At 35.5% G+C, this 20220-nt stretch overlaps 1 protein-coding gene across 1 annotated transcript in view; it reads left to right on the top strand.

Moving 5' to 3' along the window:
- MYCBP2 (MYC binding protein 2) overlaps positions 1–20220 on the top strand; it is a 300774-nt gene that overhangs the window by 43429 nt on the left and 237125 nt on the right. Inside the window, 5 exon segments of the mRNA XM_017854221.1 lie at positions 7578–7731; positions 12808–13004; positions 15936–16178; positions 16408–16479; positions 18453–18549. Of these exon segments, the coding sequence (XP_017709710.1) occupies positions 7578–7731; positions 12808–13004; positions 15936–16178; positions 16408–16479; positions 18453–18549 (763 nt within the window).

Here is a 20220-nt window from a genome sequence, read left to right as displayed (position 1 = left end):
TGATATAAATGATGAATTGATGGGTGCTGACGAGTTGATGGGTGCAGCACACCAACATGGCACAAGTATACATATGTAACAAACCTGCACGTTATGCACATGTACCCTAGAACTTGAAGTATAATAAAAATAAATAAATAAATAAAGCTAAAAGAAAAAAAGAAAGAAAAACCTGTGTTTCTTTTTGTACTGTGTTCTGTTTAAGTATTGCTATATTTAAGACTGGAAGGTTATTTTATATATTTAATGTATTTTTTTCTATATAGTAGGTATAGTTAATATTTATAACAAAAGAATAGGTGAAAATATAGACATTTTTAAATAGTGCCTTTATATGACTTATGCATGTTGCTTTTTTCTAAACAGATACTCAAAATGATTTTATAATTATAAGTGATTTATGTACTATTGCCTTTTTACTAAACTGATAACCTTAAAATTATGCCTTGAAAACTTATACATTTCCACAAGGGATTGTGTAAATATTTTTTATGACTTGGAAATAGCAGCATAAATGGAACCTGGTCTGAGTTCTTTTGCACATTTTATGGTGGCTGAACTAAGTACACCACCATCCGTAATCATATTGTCAGGTTCTTCTCACCTTATTCTTGGCACATGGCTTGCTTCATATTTCATAGAGTAATAAAGGTTTTGTGAACTTACTCAGCTTCTTGATCAGCCATCTTCACATGTCCTTTTTGCCTCCTGTTTTAGAGTTGAGACCCTTTTCTTCTTCTTATTTCCTTTGTCTGCAACGTCCTAACTGCTACTCTAATAGCTCCTTCCTTCCTTCCTTCCTTCCTTTCCTTCCTTTCCTTCCTTTTCTTTCTTTCTTTGATGGAGTTTTGCTTTTGCTGTCCAGGCTGGAGTGCAATGGCATGATCTTGGCTCACTGAAACCTCTGCCTCCTGAGTTCCAGCAATTCTCCTGCCTCAGCCTCCCGAGTAGCTGGGATTACAGGCATGTGCCACCACGCCTGGCTAATTTTGTATTTTTAGTAGAGATGGGGTTTCTCCATGTTGGTCAGGCTGGTCTCGAACTCCGGACCTCAGGTGATCCACCCACCTCGGCCTCCCAAAGTGCTGAGATTACAGGTGTGAGCCACTGTGCCCAGCCAAAAGCTTCTTTCTTTAACCTAAAACAAACATGTTTATCTTCACTATGGGAGCTCCTCTAGGTAGAAATTATGGTCTCTAATTGTAATTTCTTACGCTTAACTAGAGAGATTGAGATAAAAAAACATAGTTGAGTTAGGACGTAAGGCTGCAAGACTTGTATAATTTACTTTTTAGTTAGAATACCAATTCTGTGTATGTGTGAGTCACACTGTATTATAGTAATTGTGCTACTTAAGTTCAGTATTGTGAGAGAAAACAAAAGCCTGGATAAATTGTTTACATAGGTATGCAGGTTTTGAATAGTAAACTGTAGTTCAAATTAAATTGCATAAACAAGAACAATGGATTCTTAGGCTGTTTTAAAACATCAGGATTGGTGAGTATTAAATAAAATATCAGGCATTCTTAAGATAACCTTTTGCAGCATGATTAACAGAGTCAAAGGGGGATCTTTCAAAGAAAATTAAAGATGGTCAGATAGCCGAAGTGATTAATACTGAATTTTCCACCAAGTACTGACCTGTCTGTAAACAGGGTTAACATGGGTTATGGAGCCAAACTGCTGGGGTTCAAACACCATTAAAATTACTAGCTATGTGACACTGGAAGTTATTTGACACATCCATGCCTCAGTTTTGTCATCTATAAATTGGGGGTTGCATCTACCTCATAGGGTTGTAGTGACAATTTAAATGAATTAATGGATGTTGAGTGCATGAGAGAACAGTACCTGGCGAAAAGAAGTGCTCAGTAAATGATATATATAGTTATAAGTGTCAGGTTAGGTGCAAACAAGAAAATGTGTAGGTGCAAATGAATTTGAGTTACTTGTCAAGGAACTCGTCAGTTTATTAAAAAAATTATGCAAGCAAATGAAACTTCTAGAGAATCAGTGCAATCACCTGATGAATGAGAGATGAAGAGAAAGGAAGAAGTGATGAGATGCCTTTATGCAGAGGCAAGCAGATACTATGGGTGGGGAGTGAAACTTTCAGGTTTTTTTTTGGCAGTCATTTCCATGACATGAAGGATTGACACTGAAGACAAAATTAGTCTCGTAAAGTTTGAGGTGATGGGATTTGAAGGCAAGTGGGAAATGTTGGCATTTTTCTTTTCCTTTTGATCATCTGTGTGCCCCAGCCTCAAATGCTGCTATCTAGTATCCTAGTTTGCTTCCTTTCTTTGTTCCTCTGTTGCTCCTCCTAAGCATGTGGCTGTCCCATTCCTTCTCGCATGAGGTTTCTGTCTCTCCTACTCTTTTTTTTTTCTTAACATGATTAAGACGGTTTTTAATCTGTTGTTGAAGTGTTGTTGTAATACAATTTTATTTTTCCCATTCTTGAGTTTTAAAATTTAGTTATTAATAAATTGAGTTTGACTGTTATATAGATCTTGTCACCCTTTTTTTGCTTTTTGCTTTTGTTTTTGTGTTTTGCGGATCAGTAATCATTGATATATTTAAAGGAGCTTTCTGTTCTCTGAACGCTTCTGGAACATTAAGTTTTTTACCCAGCTCAAACTGTCACTAAAATCTACATCCTCTAAAACTTTACAGATTTTACACCTACATAATTTTTATTATTTTAGTTTTGTTTTATTTTCATTTTGAGACAGAGTCAGGCTCTGTCACCAGGGCTGGAGTGCAGTGGCATGATCTCAGCTCACTGTAACTTCCGCCTCCTGGACTCAAGCGATCATCCCACCTTAGCCTCCCATGTAGCTGGGACTGCAGGCGTTTGCCACCACCCCAGGCTACTTTTTGTATTTTTAGTAGAGATGGGGTTTTGCCACATGGCCTAGGCTGGTCTCGAACTCTTGAGCTCAAGCAATCTGACTGCCTCAGCCTCCCAAAGTACTGGGATTACAGGCATGAGTCACCATGCCCAGTGCATAATTTTTAAATAGTAACACTTAGAATTCATATTTCCCATCTGAACCCATTTGAAACCAGTCATACCACATTATTAAAAGATTTAGACTTACATAGGATCATTTCTTTCTTAATTCAGTATATTCTTTTTGAATTTGTAGCCAGCATTTTATTAGGTCCTGAGAACAAAAGGATGAAACATAATTCCTGCCCCCAAGAAAGCATTGTCTTGCAGGGATAAGAACCAGGTCAGTAAATATTCTCTAGTGCCTTAAGGATTGATAGGGAGTGCTAGATATAGTGGAACATGTTAGAGAAAGGACTCAACACTGGCTGAGATAGAGCAAGAGAGAGAGCAGGAAGCTAAATCATGAAGGGCCTTATGTGCCATGTATTTCAGATGTTATCTCGTGATTAGTAAATATTGAAGATTTTAAGCAAAAGAATATCATCAGACTTGCATGATTGCATCGGACTCACGACCCTTTAGTTATAGATATGCCTTACTAACAGGAGTAAACTTACAAAGTTACTCCAGTCTTAGTAAGGCATATCCATAACTAAAGGGTGGTGAGTGAGACTGGAGACAGAGGAACCATTTAGGCAATTATTGCAGTTGTCTAGAGAGTGTTAATGAGGGTTGGAATTATGGTAGTGACAGTGTTTTGAATCTAAGAAATGTTAAGCAGAATTGACAGGAATTAGTAATAAATTGGCTCTAAAGCTGAAAAAGAAGGCAGAATCTAAAGATATTCTTTAAGGTTCTGTGTATTGAGGCCATTTACTGAAAGAGGGAAAACTGGATGAGGAACAGTGCTTGGCTGAAATGATGATCAAGTTTAGTTCTGCACATGCTGATTTTGAATTAAATGTCAGGTGTCCAGTGTGTGCTGTGTAGGGCTGAAGTTCGAAAAATAATTGCCAGCTAGAAATATAGATTTGGGGGTTATCACTATGTAGGCACAAGTTGAAACAAATTTCTGTGAGAGATGGAAGGGAGTGGAATCAAAAACATTGAAAAAATAGCTTTGAAAAGTTGAAAAGTTTTGAAAAGTTCTCTGAGTGTGAAGAGAAGGGAAGATGGTAGTAGTCATAGATAAACGTGTTTTTTAGACAAGGAACTCAGAAACTTCACACTCATACTTTTTTTTTTTTTTCTGAGATGGAGTTTCACTCTGCTTGCCCAGGCTGAAGTGCAGTGGCACGATCTTGGCTCACTGCAGCCTCCACCTCCTGGGTTCAAGCAATTCTCCTGCCTCAGCTTCCCAAGTAGCTGGGATTACAGGCGTGCGCCACCATGCGTGGCTAATTTTGTATTTTTCATAGATAAGGGGTTTCTCCATGTTGGTCAGGCTGGTTTGCAACCCCTGACGTCAGGTGATTCACCCACCTCGGCCTCCCAAACTACTGGGATTACAGGCGTGAGCCACTGCACCCGGCCCCACATTCGGAATTCTCTGCCTTAGCCTTCTCCTCCTCTCCCTCTGCTGCTGCCTCTTTCCCCTCCCTTTTCCTCTGTCTCTAGATTTTTAAATTTTTTATTACTTGTAGATATTATCACTGTACCACATATTTGCTTTATACAAACAATTTTAAAAGGCAGTATACTTCACTCTGTGGTAATATGTAAATATAATTTTGATTTCCTTTTGAGCTTTTTCAAATATATAAGTATTGGAAGTGATTTTAGGACTTTTAACTGAACAAGATACGATTTTTAAGGGTAAAGAGTTAATTATTAAATACAAATGTGATGTAACTGAAGTTTTATGATCACACTTATTCATGAAATAATAAAGTCACATTTGGAAATATACGGTTTGAGTTGGGCAAAATAAAACCTTGAAATTATATATCATTTTATATCATTTTTCTTTGGCCAAATATGTTTTTATCTTACTTTCCTAGCATATTAGACTGGCTGTATCAGGTAATTATTTCGGCTTTATGTTTCTTTACCTTTCAAATATAATAGATAACCTTCTAAATTTAATTATTTGAGAGCAGCAGTAAAGATAAAATTCAGTAAATTTACAAAAGACTTTTCTGAAGAGAAGTGTGAAACCGTGTGTTGGGTAATTATAGTTCGTTATCAAAAGTATTGAAGCTTCTTGTGTTCTTTTATTGTTGTAATTATTATTTTCTTAAGTGTCACATTTATTTATTTTGCTAATTATACATATTTATTGTAGATAATTTGAAAATCAGAACATTTTCTAAAGAGGAATTAAAATGAAAAGTAATATTTGAAATCCCGTTAAGCAAAATATACCCCTACATAAACATTTTTATTTCTTTTGTCATTTTTTTCTATGTATACATTAAAATATGTTTTTTACACACAAATTAAATAATACTATATTGGCAGGACTATATTTTTTCTGCTTACGCTTCCTTCCTGAGACTGAAGGAGGGAGAAATACATGTTTTCACTGACTATAAGACTTCTGTTTTAAAGTCTACTTTCAAAGTTCAAACTTTTGGTAAAATATTTTACACTTAGCCAAAGAGCAGAAAAGACTTATTTAAAACATGTATGGTAACTGTGTGCAATAATCCATAGCTAAATATTAAAATTCTTTAATAGTTGCAGAACGTGAGGTTGATTTTGTTGTATATTGAATATATATTACTATTCTGAAAATGAATGTTTTCCCATTTGTTAAACAAAAAGTCTACAATGAACCAAGATGTAGAAAATTGGTGAGACTTCCACAGTGTTTAACCCAGACAGATGAAGAGTTTTCTATCATGATCATTGTGACCAAAGTTTTATGGGCCAGTCTCACTAAAACTGGCTGGCTCTGTTTCTAGGCAGCCTACCTGAGTTGCCTATTGCCATTCGCTTGTTATTACACCTTAAACTTACCAGAGAGATCAAGAACCTGTTCATTAGGTAGACTTACTGTTTCTGGGAAGGTTCAGTAATTCCTTTGTCACTATAATAAATGAACCTTAGCCAAAAATGTCATCTGTGAAGAATCCTCTTGGAGTTGTGAAAAATCATGGTTGGTAGCAGAGTAAGCAATCTGAAAGAATAATAGAATATAGTAGTCTTCCATTGGCTTGAGAATAGAGCCCCACATTTTGTACTCTGGAGATCTTTGATTTCAGATTTCTCTTTCCTGTAAGTACATAAGCAGATACAAATCTTGGACAGTATGTTTTTATTTTCTAGTCCATTCCAGGAAAAGAAACTATATCAAGTGTGAAAGTTTCATCACTTAATGTGTTTAATCAATTGAAACTTGCTATGCAAATTCTTCTGTAATATTAGTTATAATCAAGTCTGTTAGGATTTTATATAACTTCTCTAAAGATAGTCCCCCTAGTCATTTGACTTCTCAGCTGTAGCTGTTGTTTCCAGAAAACTTGTAAATGTTAATCAGAACTACAAATGACTTACCTTCAGCTGATTTGCCTCTTGTCTAGAAAATGTCTTTCTGAGATACAGTGGTTTTTAGCAAACAACTTAGTGAATAATTAAACAAATATTTAATGTATGCCTACCATATGCTAGGTAATTGGCTAGGCATGAGAGGTATTAAGCTGTTTAAGACATGTTCCTTGTGTTTTGGAAGATCGCAGTATAGTTGGGAAAATGAAAACAAAAATAGTTATACTATAATGTAATAAATGCTACAACAGAGGTCTGTACTGAGTATGAATTATATACATGACTAATTTACCCTATTAGATTATAAACTCTTAGAGGACGGGGTCTAGTATACCTTCATATTTCCTAAAGTGAGTTTGCACAATGTGAGTGCTTAGGAGGTATTTATGTAATATGTGAATTAATGCAAAAATCAGCAGAGAGAATATTTTCCACTGTTGTGTTCAATAGAATTAATGGTTTCAGGAGTTTCTACTAATTAGTCTTATTTTGATTTTTCTGTTACTTCTCCAAACAATTTACTTAATACTTCCTGAACTGGTTCTCAGAATGTTGACATTGCCTGAGAAATGGAATTTGTTTTTTATCAGTCTTGTGAAGGTATATCCTTAACTCATTCATTGCAATTTGCTCTCTCAATCTTTAGTAACAGATTTATCTCTTTTGCTGGATATAGAGTCTGATTTTTCTTGTGCCTGATGAGGAATGGTAAGATAATTAAAGGAAAAGTACCAGTGATATTTTTAGCTAAGCCGTTTTAAATTGTTTTGTGATCATCCTACAAGAAGGGATATCACCTATAAATAATAATATAGTGATTGTACCATTATAGAAAAGGCTAAGATGAAAAGCTCCTTATAAAATCTTTTTACTGTGTGTGCTCTGTTGACTTTATTTCTGGTTATAGGTAACAATTAACATGACTTTTGACAAAAAGAGTACTGAGTTTTCCTTGAGTATAACCAAATGAACTTGGCAAATTAATACAGTTTATTTCTTCTGAGTGAATGCAATCTAGTCTCTAGTTCATTGTTATAAGCCATTTTCATGATTTTTTTTATGGCTCCATTATATACATACACATACACATTATCATTGGCTGTGGAAGTAACTTGTACCAACTAAACTGCTTAGAAAGTGTTACTAGCTTACCTGTCATAAAGTATATATATTTTTTCCTTTTAAATAGATTATTGAGGTTGGCCTTTGTGAAGTTTTTGAATTGATCAAGGAGACACGATTTTCTCATCCATCCCTGTGTCTCAGGAGTCTTCAAGCCCTGCTCAACGTGCTGCAGGGCCAGCAGCCAGAAGGCCTCCAGTCTGAGCCACCCGAGGTCCTAGGTAAGAGCCAAGGCTCAATTCAGTGAAGCATTTAAAAGTGAATATGGTTAATAATAGAGTATTATACACTTCAGATTGTTAAGAGAATATTTCTCAAGTTCTCACTACAGAAAATGTTAAGTACTTGAGGTGATAGATGTTAATTAGTCCACATTTTAGTCATGAATCATAACATCACTTTATATCCTATTAATTTATACAATTATAAATTGTCAATTTACAGTTTTTAAAAAGTGAAGAGCTTCTCTTATGAAGCACACACAATAGCCTATAATGTAGTCTTTATTTAATTGTGGTATGGAAACAGCAGGGGTATAAGTTTTAGAGTATTTTTTTTTCTGTGTTCCTCTGAAGTTATGGTTTAAGAGTTGAAGTTCATGCACACACATTTCTCAATTAGCATGATGAAGCAGGGGGCAAACAAAACATAAATGCCTGGAATGCAGAAATAATCCTCAAACCTTAAGGTCACTATTAAATTAAATCGTTCTTATTAAACTTTTGGCCAAAATAGCTATCATTCACTTTCTCTATACTCTCAATAGTTTTGAAAAACAGGGAAAAGGAAATAAATGCCACAAACCCAAAACAGTACAATTAGTTTCTAAATTGAGGGGAAATTTTTTGTATTCATCATAAATAATCTATTTGTGTTATGGATTAAACTTCTGACTTAGCAACTTTCATTAAGTAAATAAAGTGTTTGCTTTTCTTAAAGTGTGTTCCGATTCTTGCCTTTCATATCAGTGACCTAGGCTCGACATGTAATCCTTTAAATAAGATAGGAGCTTTTACTCAAAAGGTGTTAAGGAATAGAAATATAGATGGAAGCATAATTTTTAGCTGGTTAATTGCTTTTTTTCTCCGATGCTAACTATGGGTCTTTAAACTGTCTAAAGTTTTCTAGATCCTTCTAGTATTATAGGAGAATTCTCCGAAGTACTAGATCTGTGGTTCTCATTATGTGGTTCTCAATTCGCGTTAGCATTTATCAGAGTTATTGAGGCCTTCCCTATGGTGTTTCTGATTCCATAGACTTGGGGTGGGGCCCAAGAATTTGTATTTGGAATAAGTTTCTTGGTGATGCAGATGCTGGTTTGGGGACTACATTCTGGTTTAGACTAAAGCTTGGTTTTTTTTTTTCTACTTGGCTATTTAGATTTTGTAGGACTCACCTGTGAGAACCAAATTGCATGAACCTAGCTACATGTCAGATTTTTCTTTTTTTGGTCGCATGTGGTGATTCAGTTTTTGTGTTTGACTTGTTTGTTGGTTGGTTGGTTGGTTTTAATGGGAGGGAGGATGCTGGTCATTAAAACAAGCTGAGGATTTTTAAACCATCCCCCTCACATACACAGTTATTAAAAGCTATTTTCAAATAAAAGCTGTCATGTTGACAAGCAGGCGCCGTGTTGGTTATTGTTAAGATAGCACCATTGATCATATTAATATTGTGAAGTGCTGCTTGACTTGACAGCATTTTACTGAAGATTTGACTTATTTAACAATATTGTGCTGGGTTTTCTTGGCTTTGATTTGTCAGTTAGCAAATAATTGGAATGTTAAAATACCCACTAAGACTTGTATGTCATATTTCCTACTTTGAACATGTTATTTCTCTCCTCCTAAGTCTTCTACCATTCTCATGTCTTATGTCAATTGTTATATACTTTTCCTTTGTATTCATTCTGTACATACTTTCTTTCCTTTATTCTTTTAAAACTAGACTTGTTCTTAATACTAGCTTTGAAATATAATGTGTGCTTTAGTCTTATTGTCTTCCATCAAAACTTTCACATTGGCTGGGTATGGTGGCTCACGCCTGTAATCCCAACACTTTGGGAGGCTGAGGCAGGAGGATAGCTTAAGGCTGGGAGTTTGGGACCAGTCTGGGCAACTTAGACCCCATTTCTGCAAAAAATAAAAAATTTGGTCATGGCAATGAGTGCTACTCAAGAGGCTAAGGTGGGAGGACCGCTTGAGCCCAGGAGTCTGAGGCTATAGTGGGCTGTGATTGTGCTACTGCACTGCACTCTAGCCGGGTGACAGAATGAGACCTCATCTCTACCAAAAAAAAAAAAAAAAAAAAAACCCGAAAAAAATCCCACAAAACCCAGAAACCTTTCACCTTATTAATCTGTTCATTTTTATTTTCTTGTTAAAAGTTTCTAATTCTGCTGTGCTGCCTTTCGTCTGTCTTCCATCCTTTCAGTGTTTACTGCTGATCTCATCACGGCTTTGGCTTATTTTTCTATGTAAGGGATTTCTTATCACTTCATATTTTCTATTTTGTTAAATTAGCTCAACGATAAAAGCACTGATTTGGTTCTTTTATAATAAATTTCTGTTGAAACTTGCCTCTTCCTCCTTTTTTAAATCTAATATCCCAATCTTATTGGTTATTCTTTTTTTCCCCATTTGGTTGTTTTCGTGTTATTCATGAAAATATGTGTGTATTTATATAACTCTTACTGTAGAATATCTTGATGATTAGTATACACCAAGCCTCCTCTCTTTGCAAATAGATTTTGATTTTAAATTATTTATTTAAAATGTATTCCCTTCTGTTTAGTTAGATTATATTCTCAAGTATTCACTGGAATGTAATAGCACCCCCTTTGTTATGTGCTAAGAATGTATGATACCATTGCTGTTATTATGGAACTTAGCATCAGATATGTGTATAATTACAAATGTGGATAAATCGTATGGAGGAAAGTAGAAGGAGTTCTGAGAGTCCTTTTTTGTTTTTTGAAACAGAGTCTCGCTCTGTTGCCCAGGCTGGAATGCAGTGGTGTGATCTCAGCTAACTACAACCTCTACCTCCGGGGTTCAAGCTATTCTCCTGCCTCAGCTTCCTGAGTAGCTTGGACTACAGGAGTGTGCCACCATGCCCAGCTAATCTTTGTATTTTTAGCAGAGACAGGGTTTCACTATGTTGGCCAGGCTGGTCTTGAACTCCTGACCTCAGGCAGTTTGCCTGCCTTGGCCTCCCAAAGTGGTAGGATTACAGTCATGAGCCTCTGCGCCTGGCCATGATTCCTTTTTTAACTTAAAAAATTTTTTATTTACTTATCTTTAGGGACAGGATCTCACTATATTGCTCAGGGTAGACTCAAACCCTGGACTCAAGTGATCCTTCTGCCTCCACCTCCCAAGTAGCTGTGACTATAGGTATGCACTGCTGCACCCAGCTCCCTAAAAGCCTCCTTGAAGATGCGACATTTGAGATTTAGAGGGTGAATAGGAGGGAGTGAACTAGATTGTAAGTGCTCCAGGTAGAAATAACAGCATGCAATAAGGCTCTGAGACAAAAGGAGAATGCATGAAAAAAAGAGCAATATGGCTAGAATGTGAAGAGTGAAGGGAACAGTCTTGTAACAGGTGAGGAAAGAGGCAGGGACATGTGGAGCTTTACGTGCCATGTTAAAGAATTTGATTATTGGGCTGGGAGGAATGAAAGGTCATTCTGTATTTCATTACACTAAGAATATTGTTTTTAAAATAGCCTGTTTTCTTAAATTATTTGCTTAAATTATTGACTATTTTCTTTCCCTGGAATCTTAACCTTTTTGAAAGGGTAGAGACTTTCTTTGTCATGTTTGCCAATACCCTAATGCAGAGTAGTTGCTAATGTGCGAGAGTTCAGTAAATATTTGCTGAATAATCAACAGATGTACTTGCTGAAGGGTAATAATTGGAGGAAGGATGGGTAGATGGAAATATGAACCAACAGGAATAGATGAAAGGATGGAAGGAAGGATAGCTGGAGGAAAAGGTAGAGGAAAGGATAAATGGAAAAAAAATGAAAGTATAGGATGTGTACAGACAAGTGAAGAGAGGAAGGGAGAAAGAAAAGTAGGAAGAGGAAGACAGAAGGGAGGAAGGAATTAACAAAAGAGTGGAAGAATTTTAAGTAGACAATTAGATTTTTGGTTTGAAATTCTCCCTATTGGGGCAATAGCGAATGGTAAGAGATAGTTTCTTAACACTTTTTAGTCAAAGAGATGATGATAGCATGGATTGGAAAGATGGTGATGAGATAGAGAAAAGTGGTTATCAGTTAGGATGTAAAATAAACAGGGCTTAATTTGGGATTTGCTGTGGAAGATGAGGGATTGGTAGGGGCTGCCTAGGTTTCTGTAAGTTACCAGATAACCCACAGGTGGCATTTTAGTTTTTAGAGAATTGCAGTACATTACTCCTCTTTCTCTTCTTCTTCTCCCTCTCTCCCTTCCCTTTCCCTCTCTTCATCTTTCTCAGTTTTCTGACTCTCTTTTTCTCTCTCCATCTGATTATTCACTCTGTAAGGATTTTTAGATCTCCGTTCTATGGAAGAAATACCCAGATGTCTGTTGATTGAATCTTGGATAGAGGTGTTCAGGGAATTTTGTGTGGAGACCTCTGCTGGTTTTAAAACATTTGTGTGTGTGTGTGTGTGTGTGTGTGTGTGTGTGTGTGTTTCATCTTCACCACTAAATGACTTTATGATTTACGAAAAATCTTTTGACTACCCTGTATCTCAATTTCATTGTTAAAGGAAGAGAATATCTGTCCTATTGACTTGGAGGTTTTTCTAGGGTATAAATGAATTACAGCCTCTCTAAGTGTGAATTGCTATTATGTTAATGATGTAGCCAATTTTATATTAAAGCACATTATGGCATATGTTTTATGTTTCTATTACTTTGAAAATACATACATAATTTCCTGGACACTTAACATCTTAAGAAACCTCCTAATCTAAAAGTTAAAATAAGTATGATGAGTAGTCTGTTATTTGATAAGATGAGTTTCTTGAATATGTGAATGTCTCTAGGCAAGCTTGTTTTAAAAGACCTTAGATTTTCTCTTTTACTAAGAAAACAAGGAGTTGAACTGAGTGTTCTTTAAGGCCCTTGTTACATAAATATTTCAACTTTTGGGGAAAAGAGTAACTGGAAAGAAACTAATGCAAAGTAATTGTTCTAGATTCCTTAAATTTTGTTTATAATGAGACAAAGTAAAAATAAATAAATATAGGCGTATAATGTTCTGTATGTTGGATGAATATAATTGAATTCTATTTATCCACAGAGTCTCTCTTCCAGCTTCTTTTGGAAATCACTATTCGAAGTACTGGGATGAATGATAGCACAGGACAGTCCTTAACAGCACTTTCCTGCGCTTGCCTCTTTAGTCTGGTGGCTTCTTGGGGAGAAACAGGAAGGACACTTCAGGCCATCTCTGCTATCCTCACCAACAATGGAAGCCACGCTTGCCAAACTATTCAGGTATTTGATATTTATATCTGCTTAGAAATTTGTAAGATGACAAGTTACAGTTTCATCTCAATTTCTATCAATAGGAATTCTGCTTTTTCACATTCGTTACAGTAACTTGATCTGTCTAAGATTGATACGTAAGTAATCTACAGAATTTCAATTACATGATATGTATGTTTAACTCTGAAGCTTTAAATATAATAAAATGAATTTTGGCCAGACCTCTTAAATCTTTAAGCTGATCTTTGCCTTAACACCATAGCCTCTCTTTCCTTGCTGTTGTCTTGCTGTCTGCGTTCTCCCCTCTTCCCATCTTTCCCTGAATTTTTTAGAATGGAATTCATTCGTAGTTTTAAATATCTTTTCTGTGTTGAAACAAAAAGATATGGTATCCATCTGATACATTTTTGATTGGTTGATTATATGATTTTTTATGAGTTGATTTGTTTCTGAGTTGCTTCAGCTATGTATAAAACATTTTAGGCTTTTAATATTCAGTTGTGGAACAGACAAGCTCATCACCATTTTAGTAGTGGAAAAAATAATCCTTCTTACAGGCAAACTTGACTTAATTATTTGGGAAGGCTCTGGAAATTGAGAAAGAAGTTATGATTTTAAGACCTGACTGTCTACTCTTCTCTGGCCCCTTGGGCAACCCCAGAGCAAGTGGAAGGGCTGCCCCAATCCTGTTATTAGCAGACCAAAGATAGCAAAAGGAGTATATTGGTCATTTTCTGTCTTATTCAGTGATCTTGAACTCCCCTTGTCAAACAAGAGCCATTCCCTTACTCTAGATTTCTGCTCTTTTCTTCCTTTCTGCCTTGCTTGGAAGCCTTTTGTCCCTTTTTATGGTCCTTAATTGTTTTGAAGTTGCTCTAATACAACTGTGGTTTTCAAGCTGTGTTCTGTAGACATGTTTTCAGGGTTTGGCAAATGTTTAATTTAAATATATGTTTAAAATATACAAATATTTTAAAAATTGTAATAAAATAACACAAGCATTCAGATACTATATACCAGATTTTAATAGGATAGTGACCACCAACATATGAGCTTATGAATTTTGATATGATTTGTTTTTATGTAGAGACTTAGGAATGCCATTAGAGCTCATAGCAGGAGTACATGAACTACGTTCATGGAAAGCCTCCCAGAGGATATGAGGTGAGATCTAAACAATGGGTTGAAATTAGCCAGGAGAAATTGTTGGTGTTGGTGGTGTAGAGAGAGAATGTTCTAGGTATCCACATGCTAAGGCATGGAGGTGAGAGTAAGAGTGGAGTATTTGAAAGCTGAAAGAAGTTTAGTATAGCTATAGCATAGAGAGCTGGCAAATAGTATACCCACAACATAGAGAGCTGGCAAATAACAGAGACAGGACTCGAGGGCTTATCTGTCTCCAATATTTTCAATCACTAGACAACACAAAACTACTTGATCCTCTGAATCAATAGCTGCGGTTCTCTACAGACCTGCCACATCACTACGTCCCCAACTCTAGCTGAAACACCATATTAAAGCCCATTACCTTAACATGACTTACAATGCTCTTCATGATTTGGCCTTTTATCTACCAGCTTCATTTCTCAAAATGCTCCTGGCCTGACTATTGGTAGAGGGAGAAAAGCTTTCCCTGATGATGTGTGCAGTAGTCTATTTTCATACTGTTGATAGAGATGTCCCTGAGACTGGGCAATTTACACAAGAAAGAGGTTTAATGGATTTACAGTTCCACTTGGCTGGGGAAACCTCACAATCATGGTGGAAGGCAAGGAGGAGCAAGTCATGTCTTACGTGGATGACAGCAGCCAAAGAGAGCTTATTCAGGGAAATTCCTCTTTTTAAAACCATCAGATCTCGTGAGGCTTACTCACGATCATGAGAAGAGCACAGGAAAGACTTGCCCCCATGATTCAGTTAGCTCACACTGGGTCCCTTCCACAACACATGGGAATTCAAGATGAGATTTGAGTGGGAACACAACCAAACCCTACCAGTGTGTATAACTATTCACGTCTCAAATTTATTTTGGCACCCAACTGCATATTACTTGTCCATTTCAAAAAGCTTAGCAGAGAGTTTAAAGCAGGGTAGACATGGTAGTACTGCAAGGTGCTATACTGAAGGAGACTGAAATCCTTTCTGGAGGGTTGAACTCTCGACTTCAAAGGTTTTCTGCAGATAAAACACTGTTTATTGCATTTGAGCTCAGAAACAAATCAATAAAAAAAGCACATGGAAAAAGGCACCATTATTGAGAATTAGCAGAAACAAATATGGTAGAATCAATCCTGCCAAATCCTTAGATATTGAAATTATTTGATATAGAATGTGTATGTGTATGAATATATAAAGTTGGTTAAAGTAATGAAAGAAAATACCAAAAGTATGATTAAGGAGTGAGAATATAAAAAGTAGTCAGACATTAGGAAAAAAAACAAATTGAATTCCTGGAAACGAAAAACCAAACAATTACAATTAGAAACTTAAAATGGGTTAACTATTGTATAATATGATTGAAGGTGGAAATGGCAAACTGAAGGATAAAGAGGAAGGAATTATCTTGAATGCAACAGAGTGACAAGGAGAGAAATATGGAAGATAAAATAAGAAACATGGATCAAGAATGACAAAATCTAATGTAATACAATCTGAGTTCCACAAGGCAATAATAGATTTGTGGAGATAGAGTACTTGAAATAATGGCTAAGATTGTACAGTATTGGTGAATGACATGGAATCCCAAGAGTAAAGAAGTCTACCTTACTTGAGATTTGCTTCTTATAGATGAACTTTTAGTTGGTACTTTTTGCTGGCATGCGAAATATCATTCTGAACGGTTTATTGTCTTATAAATGATGCTATGTTACCAAAGTATCTTTGTTTTGTGTTTGTAACATTTAAAAATGTTTTTTCATTTTTTTCTTCTCTTTTGACTAGGTGCCAACAATTCTAAATTCGCTACAGAGAAGTGTACAAGCAGTTTTGGTGGGGAAAATTCAAATTCAGGACTGGTTTAGTAATGGCATTAAGAAAGCAGCTTTAATGCACAAGTGGCCATTAAAAGAAATATCTGTTGATGAAGATGACCAATGTCTACTTCAGAATGATGGATTTTTTCTTTATCTGTTATGCAAGGATGGATTATATAAAATAGGCTCTGGATACAGTGGAACAGTTAGGGTAATGTGCTTTCTTACAGTTCCTTAATTATACAGAGTTATAACCATAATGAATTGTGTTCTGTGTGTTTCTAGTTTCATTTCTAGAATGTGACCTAATTTGGGTGTAATAATATTTTTTTGAAAACTATAATTAAAATACATGCATTAAATGTCATTCACCCATTTGTATTATTTTTCATTGACTGTTGATTATGAAACCACTGATAGACTAACTTGTTATTTTGCAGGGTCATATATACAATTCTACATCCCGTATTAGAAACAGAAAAGAAAAAAAGTCTTGGTTAGGGTATGCTCAGGTAAGAGACTATCTACAATAAACCAAAATTTTCTTATCTTTTAAAACATGTGATTTGTCCTTGTTTAATCAATAATATCACTTCTATTTAAACAAAAATGATATAGTTTTACTAATATGGCCATAACAACTGAATAGTGTAGTGTAAAGAACACTGGCTCAGAATTCATAAGAGGTTCAGTTTTAGTTCTGGCTCTGCTTATTACTAGATATATGACTGGACAACTCATTTAACTTATTTGGTCTTCTGTTATTTAGCTTTAAGATGGGATTAAACATACCTTCTTTAGAGTTCTTGTTTAAGTGAGTCTCTAGATAAGAACTGAAGACCACCTTTATCATTAGCATTTTTTTTTTTAATTGAGACAGAATCTCACTGTGTCATCCAGGCTAGAGTGGAGTGGCACAGTCTGGGCTCACTGCAACCTTTGCCTCCTGGGTTGAAGAGATTCTTGCGCCTCAGCTTCCTGAGAAGCTGGGACTACAGGCCCATGCCACCGTGCCTAGCTAATTTTTTTTGTGTTTTTAGTAGAGACAGGGTTTCACCATGTTGGCCAGGCTGGTCTTGAACCCCTGACTTCAAGTGAGCCACCTGCCTGACCTCAAGTGAGCCAAAGTGCTGGGATTACAGGCCTGAGCCACCCCACCCAGCCTGATTAGCACGTTTAAATTGGAAATGTATACGTGTCCTGAGGCCAAATTAGGGTTTCTTACCAGAAACTCTTTCATTTTAGTCTAGATTCAGTACTTTCTAGGAAACAGTGCTTGGCCTGCTCAGTAGACAACTACCTGCATGGAGAATATGCAAAGAATCACAAGAGAGAAAAGCCATGGGCTGATGTGTCTTTCTTAATGTTGTGATCTTATCTCCTGACCAACATAGCCAGATAGGTGTCAGCCTTTTATAAGGTCAGCAGCCAGATGGATACATTACTCCTCCTCTTATGGAGAAAAGCAAATGAAGGATGGACAAGAGGGACTAGAAATATTTTTTTCCATATGGTACCCACCTGAACAGTGAAGCCCAAGTTCCCTTGTATAAGGATAGAGAATAAAGATTTCCCTGCATACCTGCCTTGCTGAGCTCATGAGATTTGTTGTCAGGATCAAATGATAAAAGATATTTGAAACTATTTTGAAAACTATGGAAATTATTATTATTACATGAAGAATAATTCTACTGTATCAACTATTGGGGAGAATTTGGAATTAAAATTTTTTTTGGAGTTGTAGTTTCACTCTTGTCACCAAGGCTGGAATGCAGTGGTGCGATCTCAGCTCACTGCAATCTCTGCCTCCCAGGTTCAGGCGATTCTCCTGCCTCAGCCTCCTGAGTAGCTGGGACAAATCCCAGCCTTTCAGAGTGCCTCAGCCTCCCAAAGTGCTGGGATTACAGGCATGAGCCACTGCCCCCAGCCTGAAATTAAATTTTAGATAACAAATTAGTTTCTCAGTAATTGTCTCTTAAAAGATGAACTTAGCTTAAAATATGTCATTGAATTTTTATTTGCCACTCTACTATGTTTTATCTAAGAAATAATGCCGTGGAAAATATTTTATTATAGAAGTGTGTTCAATGACATTTCACACCTTCTGAAACTGCTGTGCTATTCATTTTCAAATAGCAAACTCAATACTTGTTATTTTTCTTAAATTATTTGTTAAAGTAACAGTGATCATTTATATTATTTACTTGGCAAGTGATATGGTCATTTTGAACAAAATGTTTGTACCTGTACTGTCCTGTTTAGTATACCTAATTATGTTTCTGGGAATGTGTTAAATCAATTTTCAATAATGACTTTTCCTCTAAATGAGAAGAATGTTCTTATATTTTTAATCTTTAACATCTTTTAGACATCAATATTTATGTATTATTATAACTCAAAAACCTGTAATATGGAGTTGTATGGCTGCTGTTTCTGCTGAATTAGTAATAAATATTTTAACAGGAAAATGTTTTGCTGTTATCAGGGTTATTTATTATATAGAGATGTGAATAACCACAGCATGACAGCCATAAGGATAAGCCCTGAAACACTGGAGCAAGATGGTACTGTAATGTTACCAGGTATGTTTCAAGTAGTCATTTTTTTTCCACAAGCAATTTTAAGAAATGTGCCTGTTAGGCTATTTAGACAAATAAAGAATGATTAGCAAGGGATAGTGCTTGCTTATAAAAGGGTTTTAAAAATCTTGACATACAAAGTGTTTTATAGTCTATGTAAAGTTAATACATATCAAGACAATAGACATAGAAATATAATAAGTTTTAATATTTGTTTTCAAACTTGGTCATCTATGGCCTAATCTCTGACCTCACCCCACCACAATTTTCTTAGCTGCTGAGTTAGTGGAGTGATGTAACTGTGTTGCTCTTAATAAAATCAGAACTCTGACTCTCATATGATCCAGTATAAAGAACCTTCTGTTTATTTTTACTTTAACAACACTGCAGTTGGGTTTTCCTCCTTTATTTTATTTTATTTATGTTAAAGGGGTTTCAGAGACAGAGAGTTTAGGGTGGGTCAGGAATTTTTTTAAAATTTCATCATTTATGCTTCTTATGCTTCTTAATAATGCTTTGATAAAGGTCTTTTGACACAGTTTATTTTGCTTTAATTTTGAGGCTTTTATATACTCACTTAAATCACTGCTAAATTCTCAGGCAGTAGGTCTAAAATTTTGTCAAATGCTGGAAAAATGCATATTCTTTATTGTAAGGTCTTTGAATTTGCTTATAATGTTGATACTTTCTGAAGCTGTTTATATTAAAATCTTGAATGTCTAATGTGTCTGTCAATAATTTCATAGTAGCAATATTACTTGTAAGCACTTGACCATCTGAAAGCGAGAGCTACTTCTGAAGAGTGCGTTGAGAAGAATAGCTGCTCCTGGGCTGCCTGTTAATTTTTAAATATAATCTTAATAACTTCATCAAACATTTATTTGAACCTTACTACTTATACATAGATACATATTAGTGTACATGATACTATGTTAAAGTAAATACCACATTTCATGTCCATTTCAGTAATAGAGCACGTTTGGAAAGCGGTTGACTTAATAAAATCATTTTGAAAATAGCCGTCTATTTTCAGATATGTCAACAGGGTTTTTTTTTTTTTTTTTTTCTCATTACAAGTCCTGGGCCATGTCTTTGGTTATAACAACAATAATGATAATAATAATATTAAAAAATACTTTTGATAACATGCACACTCCCTGCACATATTTATACATGTATTAAAAGTAATCATGTTTGTTGTATAAAATCATATGAACTAAAAGAATGAATTGAAATAATTATAATCCCACTTCCCATATATAAACACTATGAACATATTGGTAAATATCCTTCTCGTATTTTTCCTGTGTGTATATGTCCATACTTGTAAAAAAGTGTGATCATATGCTACATATTGCTTTTTTAATCTATCTCTTTCACTTAATATTCTGAAAATATTTCTAGGTCATTAAATAGTCTTCTACAATATCACTTAAATGTTACAAAATATATTCCATTGATTAATGTTTGGGAATGAAAGCCTTCCAGTGTTTTGCTATATAAATTGCACTGTAATGAGCATTCCTGTTGTGCTATCTTTGTGCCAGTCATTTTAGGATAATGATGTAGAGGAAAAATTCTGAATTGACACATGCCCTCCGCTATAACACATGGGTACTAATATCAAGGATTTACTTCTGAGAAACCCTGCACATGTAATAGAGACGGTGACTG

The sequence above is a fragment of the Rhinopithecus bieti genome, unplaced genomic scaffold (assembly GCF_001698545.2).
Source record: "Rhinopithecus bieti isolate Rb0 unplaced genomic scaffold, ASM169854v2 scaffold_36004, whole genome shotgun sequence".
Lineage (NCBI taxonomy): Eukaryota > Metazoa > Chordata > Mammalia > Primates > Cercopithecidae > Rhinopithecus > Rhinopithecus bieti.
Note: the sequence above shows the minus strand (reverse complement) of the source record. Positions and strands in the feature narration are given on the sequence as shown.